At 36.5% G+C, this 14,289-nt stretch overlaps 1 protein-coding gene and 1 pseudogene across 2 annotated transcripts; both read left to right on the forward strand.

Annotated features, from left to right (window-relative positions):
* LOC104725117 lies at window positions 29-2,067 on the forward strand (annotated as a pseudogene).
* On the forward strand, window positions 2,648-4,662 carry LOC104725118 (serine/threonine-protein phosphatase PP1 isozyme 7-like). 2 transcript variants are annotated; one of them, XM_010443722.2, is made up of 4 exons: window positions 2,648-2,986; window positions 3,073-3,632; window positions 3,713-3,934; window positions 4,388-4,662. In XM_010443722.2, the coding sequence occupies exons 1-4, from the start codon at window positions 2,812-2,814 to the stop codon at window positions 4,424-4,426; spliced, it is 996 nt and encodes a 331-aa protein (XP_010442024.1). In that variant the 5' UTR covers window positions 2,648-2,811; the 3' UTR covers window positions 4,427-4,662. The 2 variants fall into 2 exon arrangements, with proteins under 2 accessions (XP_010442024.1, XP_010442025.1); XM_010443723.2 differs by lacking the exon at window positions 4,388-4,662 and adding an exon at window positions 4,173-4,204.

The following is a 14,289-nucleotide window of genomic DNA, read 5'->3' on the forward strand; positions in this document are numbered from 1 at the left end:
GACACAAATCCCTTGAGAAACCCTTGTCAAAGCGTCCGAAACAATAACCAATTCTCTCTCTCTTTCAATGACTTCTTCCACTGCGACCCTTCTTGGCCCACCTTCCGTCGCCACCGTTGAGACACCAACCCACAAACCAGCTACCATCAGTTCACCAAAAAACCCTGTTTCCGATGACCACAACTTGACCGCTACGCTAAACCTCGAAGAACCACCAAAGGGTTTAACAGAAAACTTCTCGCCCACGTTTCTCTCCTCCGGGAACCCATGTCTCGATTTTTTCTTCCACGTAGTTCCCAACACTTCTCCAGAAGATCTAGTCCAAAGGCTTGCGGTTTCTTGGTCTCACGATCCTTTGACTACGTTGAAGCTCGTCTGCAATCTCAGAGGAGTTAGAGGAACGGGGAAATCAGATAAAGAAGGGTTTTACACAGCTGCGTTTTGGCTTTACAAGAGTCACCCCAAAACCCTAGCTTTGAATCTCCCTGCTCTTGTTGGTTTTGGGTATTTCAAAGATTTGCCTGAGATTCTGTATCGGATCTTGGAAGGTCAGCAGATAGACAGAGGACACACTCGGGTTTGGAGGAAGACTGTTCAGAAGCCATTCTAGCGGAAGAAGATACGCTCAGAGATTTGCAGTGAACTGGAAGATCGTGTTTTGGAAACTGCAGAGGAGATTAGTGGTCCTGTCGACAAAGTAAAGGCTAGGGCTTTAAAGAAACAGAGGGAGTTTGAGAAGGCAAAGAAAGCTTTAGAGAGGTATAACTCTGATGCTAACTACAGATTACTCTTTGATGGAATTGCTGATTTGTTTTCCGATTTGTTGAAATCGGATTTGAAGTATTTGAATTCGACTGAGCTGAATAAGATTGGTTTAGCTTCGAAGTGGTGTCCTTCGGTTGATTCTTCGTATGATAAGACTACTTTGATATGTGAGGCAATTGCTAGAAGGATGTTCCCTAGAGATGACTATGAAGGGATCGAAGAAGCACATTATGCTTATAGGATTAGGGATCGGTTGAGGAAAGAGGTTCTTGTGCCATTGCATAAAGCGCTCGAGTTGCCTGAGTTGTCTATGAGTGCAAACGGATGGGATTTGTTGAAGTATAAGAGAGTTGCTTCTGTGGCTATGAAGAATTACAAGAAGGTCTTTGTGGAACATGACAGTGAGAGGTTTAGTAAGTTTCTGGAGGATGTGAAATCAGGGAAGGAGAAGATTGCGGCTGGTGCGTTGCTTCCTCATCAGATAATCAAGCAGCTGGAGGATAGTGAAGTTGGCGCAGAAGTTGCAGAGCTTCAATGGACGAGGATGGTGGATGATCTTGCCAAGAAAGGGAAGCTGAAGAGTTCACTAGCGGTTTGCGATGTCTCGGGAAGCATGACTGGTACACCTATGGAGGTTTGTGTGGCGCTTGGACTACTGGTTTCAGAACTTAATGAAGAGCCCTGGAAAGGGAAAGTTATTACCTTTAGCGAAAACCCGCAGCTTCACATTGTCAAGGGTTCGACTCTGATGGAAAAGACTGAGTTTGTTAGACAAATGGATTGGGGAATGAACACGGATTTCCAGAAGGTGTTTGATCGGATTCTGGAGGTTGCAGTCAAGAATAACTTAACGGATGATCAGATGATTAAGCGGTTGTTTGTGTTCAGTGACATGGAGTTTGATGATGCAACACGAAACAGATATTTGAAGAAACAGTCCAAGGAGAAATGGGAGACAGATTATGAGGTGGTTCAGAGGAAGTATAAGGAGAACGGTTTTCAGAATGTTCCGGAAATTGTATTTTGGAACTTAAGAGACTCGTCGGCTACACCTGTGGTGGCTAAGCAGAAAGGAGTGGCTATGGTTAGCGGGTTTTCGAAAAATCTACTGACTCTGTTTCTTGAAGAAGGTGGGATCATGAATTCTGAAGATCTCATGTGGTTAGCCATTAAAGGTGAAGAGTATAAGAAGCTTGCTGTTTATGACTGAGATAAACATGCACAAATTTTAATGCTTATAACTAAGAAGATTTTTTTTTTTTCCTTAATTTTTTTATGGAGTCATGTGAGTCCATGAATGAATCTTGTTCTACTTTCGAATTACTATGTCTAAAATACAGCTAAGAAAACGAAACGATCTAGAAGTAGTTAGAGGAGGCATCACTCTTTGTTTCCTCCTAACTTTGGAATCTTTCTTTTCTCCTTTTTTGGTTTCTAATAGAATTAATGGGCAAAAGCAAAACTATTATTCTCCAATCTCTCTCTCTCTTTCCTCGTTATTCCTTGTGGTGTCCTCTCACATCCTGTAGTTTCATAACGAATATGTTCTTGTACATTAGTCAAGTTGCTTTGATGATATGATGCGAGCAAATCCAAAAACATTGATACTATGACGAAGAAAGAATCGTTTTCCGCACTCTGAGTTACCCGTCGAAAGATCTTGACTTCAAACCATAACGTAGTTGAATGGATTAAAACCATGTAAAGCTTAACAAAAGACATGAAAAAAATGTTTCTAAATTAGTTAGCATCTGATTATTACATGATGTAGTTGAAGTTAGAACAATGTAGGTAAGTCTGAACACATACCTGTTGCTAAAAAGGTAAGAAGAATATATTCTTGAACGCGGCTTTATAAAGCCCCTTCTTCAATTTGACAATCACCGTTCTTTTTCTCTAAGAGCATAAAGGAACATAAAAAGCTCCAAACTTATTTTAATCTATTTCATATATTGTCAATAGCTTGAGTTTAATTTAAACCTTATAGAGACTCTCTCGTCGTTGTTGTTTCCTCTCATTGTTAATCTGTTTCTTGAGGGTTTATCAATGGATGCTGGTACTTTAAACTCGGTGATCAATAGATTGCTTGAAGTTAGAGAGAAACCAGGAAAGACTGTTCAGTTGTCTGAAACAGAGATTAAACAGCTCTGTTTTGTCTCTAGAGATATCTTTATGAGACAGCCAAATCTCTTGGAACTCGAAGCTCCTGTCAAAATCTGCGGTAGGCTTCTCTTTGTTTCTCTCTGGTTTCTTCTCTGAGATTGCGTTGTTCTTATGTTATCTTTTGGTTAAACAAAAACAAAACAGGGGACATTCATGGACAATATCCGGATCTCTTGAGACTATTCGAATACGGAGGATACCCTCCTCGTTCAAACTACTTGTTTCTTGGAGATTACGTAGACCGCGGCAAGCAAAGCCTGGAAACGATTTGTCTTTTACTCGCTTACAAGATCAAATTCCCTGAAAACTTCTTCCTTCTTAGAGGAAACCATGAAAGTGCCTCAATCAATCGCATTTACGGCTTTTACGACGAGTGTAAACGCAGATTCAGTGTCAAGATTTGGCGAATCTTCACCGATTGCTTCAACTGTCTTCCTGTCGCTGCACTCATCGATGACCGGATTCTCTGTATGCACGGCGGGCTCTCCCCGGAGCTTCTTAGCTTGAGACAGATTAGGGATCTTCGTCGTCCCACGGACATTCCTGATCGCGGTTTACTCTGTGATCTGTTGTGGTCTGATCCTGACAAAGATGTCAGAGGTTGGGGGCCTAATGATCGCGGAGTCTCTTACACTTTTGGATCGGATACAGTTTCGGGGTTTCTGAAAAGGCTCGATCTTGACCTAATTTGTAGAGCTCACCAGGTTTGTTTAGTGTTCCTTGTGCCCAAAGAAACACTTTCTCTATGTGTTTGCTTTTGACTCACGTAAGGATTTTGTGACAGGTTGTTGAAGACGGATTCGAGTTCTTTGCGAATAAGCAGCTCGTGACGATATTCTCTGCACCGAATTACTGTGGGGAGTTCGACAATGCAGGTGCGATGATGAGTGTGGATGATGATTTGACCTGCTCATTTCAGATCTTAAAACCTAGTGACAAAAAATCAAAGTTCAGTTTTGGAAGCAGAGGTGGTGTTAAAACTAGCTTCCCTTATCCTAAAGTCAAGGTATATATTTAGACACATTAATCGCTTAAACATTGGATTAGTGTGTTGTCTTCGCCGAATTAAACCTAACTTAATTAAGCGAAACGTAACACTATGGTATGGTGTTAACTTTATTCGGCCAAGGGCCAAGTCAATATTAATTTTGAGTTTTTTGGGTTGCGTAACTTGGAGTTTTAGTTTTTATTTTCTTTAAAAATGTTTTATTTCTATTAAAATATGTTTAGGATGATTTAAACAGGTCTAAGTTTTGGATCTGCTTTCAATCCAATAGAAAAAAAGAAAAAAACTTTAGATCGGTTTGAATACCTTTTGTTGCGCTCACTTACTAGTAAGTTTTTTCTTTTTTTTACTAGTAAGTTATAGTCATACATTAGTTGTTATTATCATTGTTTACAAAACAAGCTCGAAATCTCTAAGACTCTAACCGTTTGATCGAAACATGTGTATGTGCAGTCGATTCTGAGTTCACAGAGTTCGAAAGGATACAACTGATGACTCCATAATTAACAGTCCGCATAATAACTGTTCAGCAACTATGCCAACGTTATTCGATGATAAGGGAGCAAGAGGATTTTGAATTTCGGAATTTTTTTTGAAGTGTTTTTTTTTTTTTTTGTTACCGTTGTGTGGCTACGTGTGTGTGTGTTTTTTCTCTATTGTTTGTAAATTTGGATTGTAACTTTAAGTGTTGGTTTATGAAATCTTTATATAATAAAGTATGTTTTTCATATTTTTTTTGACAAGTGTCATTCTATTCAATGTTAATATATAGAGTTTATTAATTTTATTAAGTTATTAAAAACTCACTAAGAATCTATTTTAGAGACATATAACAAATTATACAATATTAAATATGAATCCATTTCATATTTCTTAATCTTTTTATTTACATTAAAAAAATATAATAAAATGTATTAGATATCTGTAAAGAAGATAGAAAAACAGCATGAAACTTGAGAACTTTACTTTTGCAAACAAATGAAAAAATATTTAATAGATTTATTTATTGTTTACATAAATTATAAATCCCCTTTATAATAAAACGGAAGTACACAACATTGTTTTGTAGACTATATAATTTAATAAGTTGGTTACAAATAGGTTATACATTAATTGATATATTAATTGGTTACAAATAGGTTATACCGAAAATCTTAAAGATAATATTCTAATGAATTATATCATCTAACTTACCATATTAATTTCCTTTATTAAATTATTCATCAAATAAAATCATTTGATATCAAATTTAACATATTAATTTGTTAATTATCATTATACTTCACCTCTCATTTTTATATATGAGTCTATTTTGTGAAACAAATAAATTATCATATTATTTATTATAATTAAAAAATAGTTTTATTTCCGGATATACCATAAGTTGAATTTTTAAAAACAAATATAAATTAAATTCAATTCGGGTAACTAAGAAGAAGGACGAGAGTTTTCGCTTTAGCATATGATTTTATTGTATAATGTTTTATCCAAAAATTTTTTAAAAATAATCATATAATTTATATTTTATATAAAAATTACAATATAAATAAAATAAATTTCAATCCGTGCTTTAGCGCGGATCTTAGTTTAGTTTAGTAGTTATACATTTCGTATTTGTAGAATAAAAAATGTTTTTTACGTTTTTCTTAACTATACTTTTCAATTATTATTTTTTAATATTCAAACAGTTTAGTAAAGTTCAGTTGTTACAAAGAAAAAGAAAGAAAACAAAACTTAATTTACTCGGTTGAAGAAAAAAGAATGCACGCCATAGACGAGACCCACACGTTTCCGCGAAAGCTCAACTTGCTTGTCATAAACAAATCCTTTAAAAGACCGCGGATTCCACGTAGGGTGATATTAATCTGCACCCATCAATGATACATTTTTTTTTCTTTTTTTTTCATTTGAGAACAAGCGTCTGACACAAAACAAGGGATCAAAACAATCATAATACAATATAGTTAATCATATTAAGATTTTATCGGCTTCAAAAATCGCCTATAACCAAAAAGGATAGCCTTGAGTTATGTACGATTGCGATCGATCATCCCGGATGACACTTTTTGCTATAAGTGAAACTCCAACGTTAGCTTTCCTTTCTTCCACTACTATCTTTAAAGCTGGAATAAGAGCTAAAGCCTAAAGTAAGAGTTCTAATGTGTGTAGAATTTCACTCCAAATCTTTTACCTGGAGACTACACAACGACTGAAAGTGCACAGTTAATCAGTGTAGTATTTTAGGATCGACCTCACATAGAGTAATAGCAAGCACAAATTGAATTTTAAGAGAAAGAACTATGGCTAAGACTAAAGAAGAGATTGGGGTTTTGGTTTTCCTAATATCTATTGCAAATAAATAAAAATGGTTTAAAACTATAAGACTAAGGCGTTGGGGGTTTTGAGAGTCATCTTAGGGTTTTCATGGTTCTAAGCAATATTAACATCTTAGGGTTTTCATGGTTCTAAGCAATATTAAGTGTCAAGATCTAACAAATAAATACTAATTTCGGTCTAGGTTCTCAACTACGAAACACTAATGAACTAACAAGTTATTCTCATAGTTCATACTCTGTTACTCAACTTTCGCAGGCAATGATGCATGTCAACCAGCTAGTAAAACAAGTTCGATACATTCAGCAAACTGCGCAACTCAACTTACGCAGGTTACGACGCGAGGTTTCGGTATAACACTAGTTCGGAGAAGTAGGATAACGCGGTTAGCGCTCCCGTTCTCTAGATCAGCACTTGGTGATCAATCCAAGCACATGCGTTAAGATAGAGATGTCCCAAAAGAACTCTAATATAAAACCGAAAATAAGATCTAACAACCTAATTGAAGCGAACCATAAATTCCCCTTGAATCACCCCATAAAACCCAACAAAGTAAACTACTCGCTTATGATGCAAAGAAACGACATTGATATTATAAAGTATAGCATCAAAAGTGAATCAATAAACAAAAGGGGGTTCAAAGGAAACTTCTCTATTTGTCACAAAAGTAACTTGATCCCAAAAGCAAAGTAACATGCCGGTCTTAGAACTTATGTGGCCTAAAGCATATTTTATAATAAAATGATTTTCTAATTTTAAATATATATTATATTTTTAAAATTATTTTGTTTTGCACTATTTTTAGTTTATATATTATTATTTTAGTAAAAAGTTTAACTAGTTCGAGTACATATAATGTTAGTTTAAATAATTTTACATTTTTGATATCGGTTTCCTTTGTTGTCAACAATATTAGTTAGTGTTTTTGTTATCATCATTTTTTTTTTTTCAGTTATCATCATTTCTAAATAAAAATTAAAGGTAAAAAAGGTGATTAACAAAAAAATGGAGAAGAAAAAAAATATAAGAATGGTCACTAAGAGACAATGTTGTATAAAATAAAGGAAAAAAATAAAACAAAATGATTAATGACTCAAACACTTTACATAAACAAAATGAATAAAGGAATCGAACCTGTGTGAGAAATGTTGAAGTTCTCTACGTCTGTATTATTGCCAGTAGACCATTGAAAACTTTTAGAATATAGCCTTACTATTTTGGTTTTAATATGTGGCCTAAAGCGAATTCTTCACTTGCCTTATGAACGGGTCGGACATGCAAAGTAAGTATGAAAGAACTAGAAAGAGTAAAAAAAGAGATTGATGGCAGATCTTCAAGCTTCAATGGAACGACGAGCAAGAGAGAGAGCTTCTCTAGTCGTGGCTAGAGCGGCTCCAAAGGCTGTAGAAGATGCACTCTCCAAAACCCTAGGTCTTAAAAGTATTTATAGGGTTTTGTTTAGGGTTAGGGTTGTATAAGGGCAGAAACGTCTTTTCTTCTTAAGTGCAGGACAAGGGGCGGCGAAAGAGGCTTCTAGACCGTGAAGGAGGCTTGGACTGGGCCGCAGTGATGGTCGCTGGTCAAGCCTTGAATAGAAGCCCATCCGCTGGTTGGTTCTCTTCACGTTGGTTTATAACACGTCTCGGTAAATCGGGCATAACTTCCGGATGAATGAATAGATTGACTTGATTCCACTTCGAGGAGAAAGATTGACTCTTCCAGATTTCCATAGACACCAATCATGATATATTTTTAGTTCTGGAAGCTCTTCAAAAGTTGCCCGTACTGTAAAGCTCTGAATCTTTCCTAAAACGTGTTTTCTTTGTCTTTTGGTCCAAATTGCTATAAAACCTATAAAACCTTCTTAAAACCTAAAATACTTGATAATAGACTTTTTCTACTAGAAATCCTCATCAAACTCTTCCTAAATGCATATGAAAACTATAGTTAATATGAGTAAAACTATAGTTATCAACTCCCCCAGACTTAGACTTTGCTTGTCCTCAAACAAATAATCAGAATAAATTATGGAAAAGAGGTTTTGAAAAATGGGAATTCACTTATCTTTCGGGATATTTTCTTTGCATTCTTCTTCGCATTGACATTAGGAACTTCCATTTGTAATCCTCCATGAGAATCATCAACGCTCCTTGATCCCACAATTCTTTAGAGTCTCTAGAATCTCCATTATCATCTCTTTACATTAATTAAAGCAATAATAAAAAGTGAAATCTTACCAAGGGAAAATCGATCAATGGTTTACAGACTCTCTTCAAGCCAAGACTTTCTTCGTATGATTCCTTTCCTCTCCCTTTTCTCACTTTTTCTTCTCTTTTTTTTAATCAAAGGTGTAGGCAAATACTGGGGTCATCGGTAATTTACCTACCCCTTGCTTCCAAGCTTTGTGTGATCATTTGACTCAAGAGTAGAATAATGAGGTCACAGGTAATTTACCTACCCCTCTAAACTAATTAAAATCATCTCATCTTTTATTCTTTTTTTTTTTAATTTTTTTTTTAGAGTATTGAAGGGAAGAANTAGACCGTGAAGGAGGCTTGGACTGGGCCGCAGTGATGGTCGCTGGTCAAGCCTTGAATAGAAGCCCATCCGCTGGTTGGTTCTCTTCACGTTGGTTTATAACACGTCTCGGTAAATCGGGCATAACTTCCGGATGAATGAATAGATTGACTTGATTCCACTTCGAGGAGAAAGATTGACTCTTCCAGATTTCCATAGACACCAATCATGATATATTTTTAGTTCTGGAAGCTCTTCAAAAGTTGCCCGTACTGTAAAGCTCTGAATCTTTCCTAAAACGTGTTTTCTTTGTCTTTTGGTCCAAATTGCTATAAAACCTATAAAACCTTCTTAAAACCTAAAATACTTGATAATAGACTTTTTCTACTAGAAATCCTCATCAAACTCTTCCTAAATGCATATGAAAACTATAGTTAATATGAGTAAAACTATAGTTATCAACTCCCCCAGACTTAGACTTTGCTTGTCCTCAAACAAATAATCAGAATAAATTATGGAAAAGAGGTTTTGAAAAATGGGAATTCACTTATCTTTCGGGATATTTTCTTTGCATTCTTCTTCGCATTGACATTAGGAACTTCCATTTGTAATCCTCCATGAGAATCATCAACGCTCCTTGATCCCACAATTCTTTAGAGTCTCTAGAATCTCCATTATCATCTCTTTACATTAATTAAAGCAATAATAAAAAGTGAAATCTTACCAAGGGAAAATCGATCAATGGTTTACAGACTCTCTTCAAGCCAAGACTTTCTTCGTATGATTCCTTTCCTCTCCCTTTTCTCACTTTTTCTTCTCTTTTTTTTAATCAAAGGTGTAGGCAAATACTGGGGTCATCGGTAATTTACCTACCCCTTGCTTCCAAGCTTTGTGTGATCATTTGACTCAAGAGTAGAATAATGAGGTCACAGGTAATTTACCTACCCCTCTAAACTAATTAAAATCATCTCATCTTTTATTCTTTTTTTTTTTAATTTTTTTTTTAGAGTATTGAAGGGAAGAAAGAGGGAAACATACTTTTGAAGAAGTGCAATATCTTGTGTGGCTTGAATGTAGAGATCTAGTACAATGTATACCAATTCCCAGGGCTTGAAAATTAAGTCCGGTTTAGGTCCTATAAAAATTAGAGACAACGTTAGATCATCTGAATATCCATCGAATAGGGAATTGGGGGATTGTTGAGTCGGCTCACAGTCTTTCCAAACTTTGGTTCTGTTGTCAAGCATAATCAAGAGTCATAAGAGTGTTAATCCAAATCAAATAAACCTTTAGAATAAGATCATAATCCCCTACTAGTTTTGACTCAATAAAAAAAAATGTGACTCGATAAAAACGTCAAGATTATTGATGTAAAAAGTGGAAAAATGTCTCAAGTCAACAAAATAGAAAATAGCATTAATATAGGATGGAATATCTNAAAGCAATAATAAAAAGTGAAATCTTACCAAGGGAAAATCGATCAATGGTTTACAGACTCTCTTCAAGCCAAGACTTTCTTCGTATGATTCCTTTCCTCTCCCTTTTCTCACTTTTTCTTCTCTTTTTTTTAATCAAAGGTGTAGGCAAATACTGGGGTCATCGGTAATTTACCTACCCCTTGCTTCCAAGCTTTGTGTGATCATTTGACTCAAGAGTAGAATAATGAGGTCACAGGTAATTTACCTACCCCTCTAAACTAATTAAAATCATCTCATCTTTTATTCTTTTTTTTTTTAATTTTTTTTTTAGAGTATTGAAGGGAAGAAAGAGGGAAACATACTTTTGAAGAAGTGCAATATCTTGTGTGGCTTGAATGTAGAGATCTAGTACAATGTATACCAATTCCCAGGGCTTGAAAATTAAGTCCGGTTTAGGTCCTATAAAAATTAGAGACAACGTTAGATCATCTGAATATCCATCGAATAGGGAATTGGGGGATTGTTGAGTCGGCTCACAGTCTTTCCAAACTTTGGTTCTGTTGTCAAGCATAATCAAGAGTCATAAGAGTGTTAATCCAAATCAAATAAACCTTTAGAATAAGATCATAATCCCCTACTAGTTTTGACTCAATAAAAAAAAATGTGACTCGATAAAAACGTCAAGATTATTGATGTAAAAAGTGGAAAAATGTCTCAAGTCAACAAAATAGAAAATAGCATTAATATAGGATGGAATATCTTTCCCCCCAGACTTAAATCACACCGTCCTCGGTGGGAAAAAAGAAAGAGTTGAGGATTAAAAATCATAAGAAAAAGTGTAGGGTTTAAGAACAATGTCACCTTGATGGAATGATGCTGTGTCGACTCTAAGACGTTTAATGGTTGCCCAAAAAATTTTGTCTAGAAGTCGGCTGTGGAAATAAAGATGTGGTGACTAACCGGNAAGACTTTCTTCGTATGATTCCTTTCCTCTCCCTTTTCTCACTTTTTCTTCTCTTTTTTTTAATCAAAGGTGTAGGCAAATACTGGGGTCATCGGTAATTTACCTACCCCTTGCTTCCAAGCTTTGTGTGATCATTTGACTCAAGAGTAGAATAATGAGGTCACAGGTAATTTACCTACCCCTCTAAACTAATTAAAATCATCTCATCTTTTATTCTTTTTTTTTTTAATTTTTTTTTTAGAGTATTGAAGGGAAGAAAGAGGGAAACATACTTTTGAAGAAGTGCAATATCTTGTGTGGCTTGAATGTAGAGATCTAGTACAATGTATACCAATTCCCAGGGCTTGAAAATTAAGTCCGGTTTAGGTCCTATAAAAATTAGAGACAACGTTAGATCATCTGAATATCCATCGAATAGGGAATTGGGGGATTGTTGAGTCGGCTCACAGTCTTTCCAAACTTTGGTTCTGTTGTCAAGCATAATCAAGAGTCATAAGAGTGTTAATCCAAATCAAATAAACCTTTAGAATAAGATCATAATCCCCTACTAGTTTTGACTCAATAAAAAAAAATGTGACTCGATAAAAACGTCAAGATTATTGATGTAAAAAGTGGAAAAATGTCTCAAGTCAACAAAATAGAAAATAGCATTAATATAGGATGGAATATCTTTCCCCCCAGACTTAAATCACACCGTCCTCGGTGGGAAAAAAGAAAGAGTTGAGGATTAAAAATCATAAGAAAAAGTGTAGGGTTTAAGAACAATGTCACCTTGATGGAATGATGCTGTGTCGACTCTAAGACGTTTAATGGTTGCCCAAAAAATTTTGTCTAGAAGTCGGCTGTGGAAATAAAGATGTGGTGACTAACCGGTTGTAACTTCCTTTGGTTGCTTGACATCGAATATGAACTAGGCTAAGTTCATTCGAATTGTGTTTGATATATCTCTAAATGCATCCTCCTTGAAAGAAAACCTAAAACCATCAATAATAATGATAAAATAAAAATAATAAAAACATACCTAAATAAAAGAATGGTGATGGTTGGTGGTAGGATGGTGGTGGTTCAGATTTGTCTCGTGGTCCACGGATGAACGGTCGCGGACAGCAGCAGCTGGTACGGTGGGCGTGGTACATGGCACGCAGGACATGGTACATGGGACGTCGGTCATGGTGCAGGGTACGCAGTACATGGTACGCGGAGGCGGTACGTAAGACATGGCATTGGCTACGGTTGGTATGGCTGGTGGGGACTCTCGGCATCGATCACTCAACGACGGTGATGATCCATTGCCTTCGGCGTACTTCGGTCACGTTGAACATGGCCGGTCAGTAGGTGGTACTTGCCAATAGTCATAGTGTGCATTGCCAATCCATGGTCCTTCTTCTTCCTTCTTTTTTGGTTTTCTATTTTCTATGTTTTTTTTGTTATTTTTTTTTATGAAAACCTGAAACTAAGATGCAAAAAATGTTAAAAGTAAAAGAAAATAAATCCTAAAAATAAATACTTACTAGCTTCGGTTGCCTCCCAAGAAGCGCACTTGTTTAACGTCGTTGGCTCGACGTTAGTTCGCTTTCTCAAGCGTAAGGATGAGTGTCGGTTGTCCTTAGACAAGCTCTCTTGGATCTTTCTCCATTGATGTAATCAGGTGGCTCCTTAAGGTCATCTTCTTCTCTTATTTTGGCAATACAGTTCGCGGTTGGCAGCTCCGCTTCTCCCTTTCCTAGACCTTCTAGGTCTCGTGGGGGTGGATTAATGACAAGAGGAGGCTGGTGAGGAGGAACATCGAGGTTGTCTCCCACGCCTAAAGGATTAGCATCATAAGGAGCTTGTTGATGGTCTCGGCCAACCAATGGGTCGAGTTGTGGATCAGCGGCTTCAAGGTTGGGGTTTCCACCTTGTGCGAGAATCGGTTCTCCTTGCTCTATGAGGGCAGGAGGTATCAGCAGTTGGTCGAGGTTAAGGAGACCTTGGTCCTGGTTCCTTTCTTTGGCCATGAGTTGTTGTTTTCGAAGTTTCATAAGCTCACGTTCTAGTCGATCAATGTCTTGAATTGGAGATACGGTTCCGGAGGGTTGAGTCCTAGTCATGCACTACAAAATCCAAAGACAGAAACTAAAAGCGAAAATAGAGGTTATCGAAAAATAAGAAAATTAAAAACTAAATTGAAAAATTCAAAGTATCTTAGACGAAAGTTCTTATCAAATTCAATGGGCAGCTAGTTACTCCCCGGCAACAGCGCCAAAAAGCTTTGATGTGTGTAGAATTTCACTCCAAATCTTTTACTAGAAAAGACTACACGACGACTGAAAGTGCACAGTTAATCAGGGTAGTATTTTAGGATCGTTCCCACTGAGAGTAATAGCAAGCACAAATTGAATTTTAAGAGAAAGAACTATGGCTAAGACTAAAGAAGAGATTGGGGTTTTGGTCATACTCCGTTACTCAAATTTCGCAGGCAACGACGCATGTCAACAAGCTAGTAAAACAAGTTCGATACATTCACCAAACTCCGCAACTCAACTTACGCAGGTTACGACGCGAGGTTTCGGTATAACACTAGTTCGGAGAAGTAGGATAACGCGGTTAGCGCTCCCATTCTCTAGATTAGCATTTGGTGATCAATCCAAGCACATGCATTAAGATAAAGATGTCCCAAAAGAACTCTAATATAAAACCGAAAATAAGATCTAACAACATAATTGAAGCGAACCATAAATTCCCCTTGAATCACCCCATAAAACCACACAAAGTAAACTACTCCCTCATGAAGCAAAGAAACAACATTGATATTATAAAGTATAGCATCAAAAGTGAATCAATAAACAAAAAGGAGTTCAAAGGAAACTTCTCTATTTGTCACAAAAGTAACTTGATCCCAAAAGCAAAGTAAGTATAAAAGAACTAGAAAGAGTAGAAAGAGAGATTGATGGCAAATCTTCAAGCTTCAATGGAACGGCGAGCAAGAGAGAGAGCTTCTCTGGTCGTGGCTAGGGCAGCTCCAAAGGCAGTAGAAGATGCAATCTCCAAAACCCTAGGTCTTAAGAGTATTTATAGGGTTTTGTTTAGGGTTAGGGTTGTGTAAGGGCAGAAACGTCTTTTCTTCTTAAGTGCAGAACAAG

This window comes from Camelina sativa, chromosome 11, assembly GCF_000633955.1.
Source record: "Camelina sativa cultivar DH55 chromosome 11, Cs, whole genome shotgun sequence".
Classification (NCBI taxonomy): Eukaryota; Viridiplantae; Streptophyta; class Magnoliopsida; order Brassicales; family Brassicaceae; genus Camelina; species Camelina sativa.

Bases quoted from the DNA above. Each gene is read 5' to 3' on its own strand.
- LOC104725118 (XM_010443722.2), top strand. From the start codon at position 2,812: ATGGATGCTGGTACTTTAAACTCGGTGATCAATAGATTGCTTGAAGTT. The intron at 2,987-3,072 runs GTAGGCTTCTCT...AAAACAAAACAG, and splicing joins AGCTCCTGTCAAAATCTGCG to GGGACATTCATGGACAATAT. The intron at 3,935-4,387 runs GTATATATTTAG...GTGTATGTGCAG, and splicing joins TCCCTTATCCTAAAGTCAAG to TCGATTCTGAGTTCACAGAG.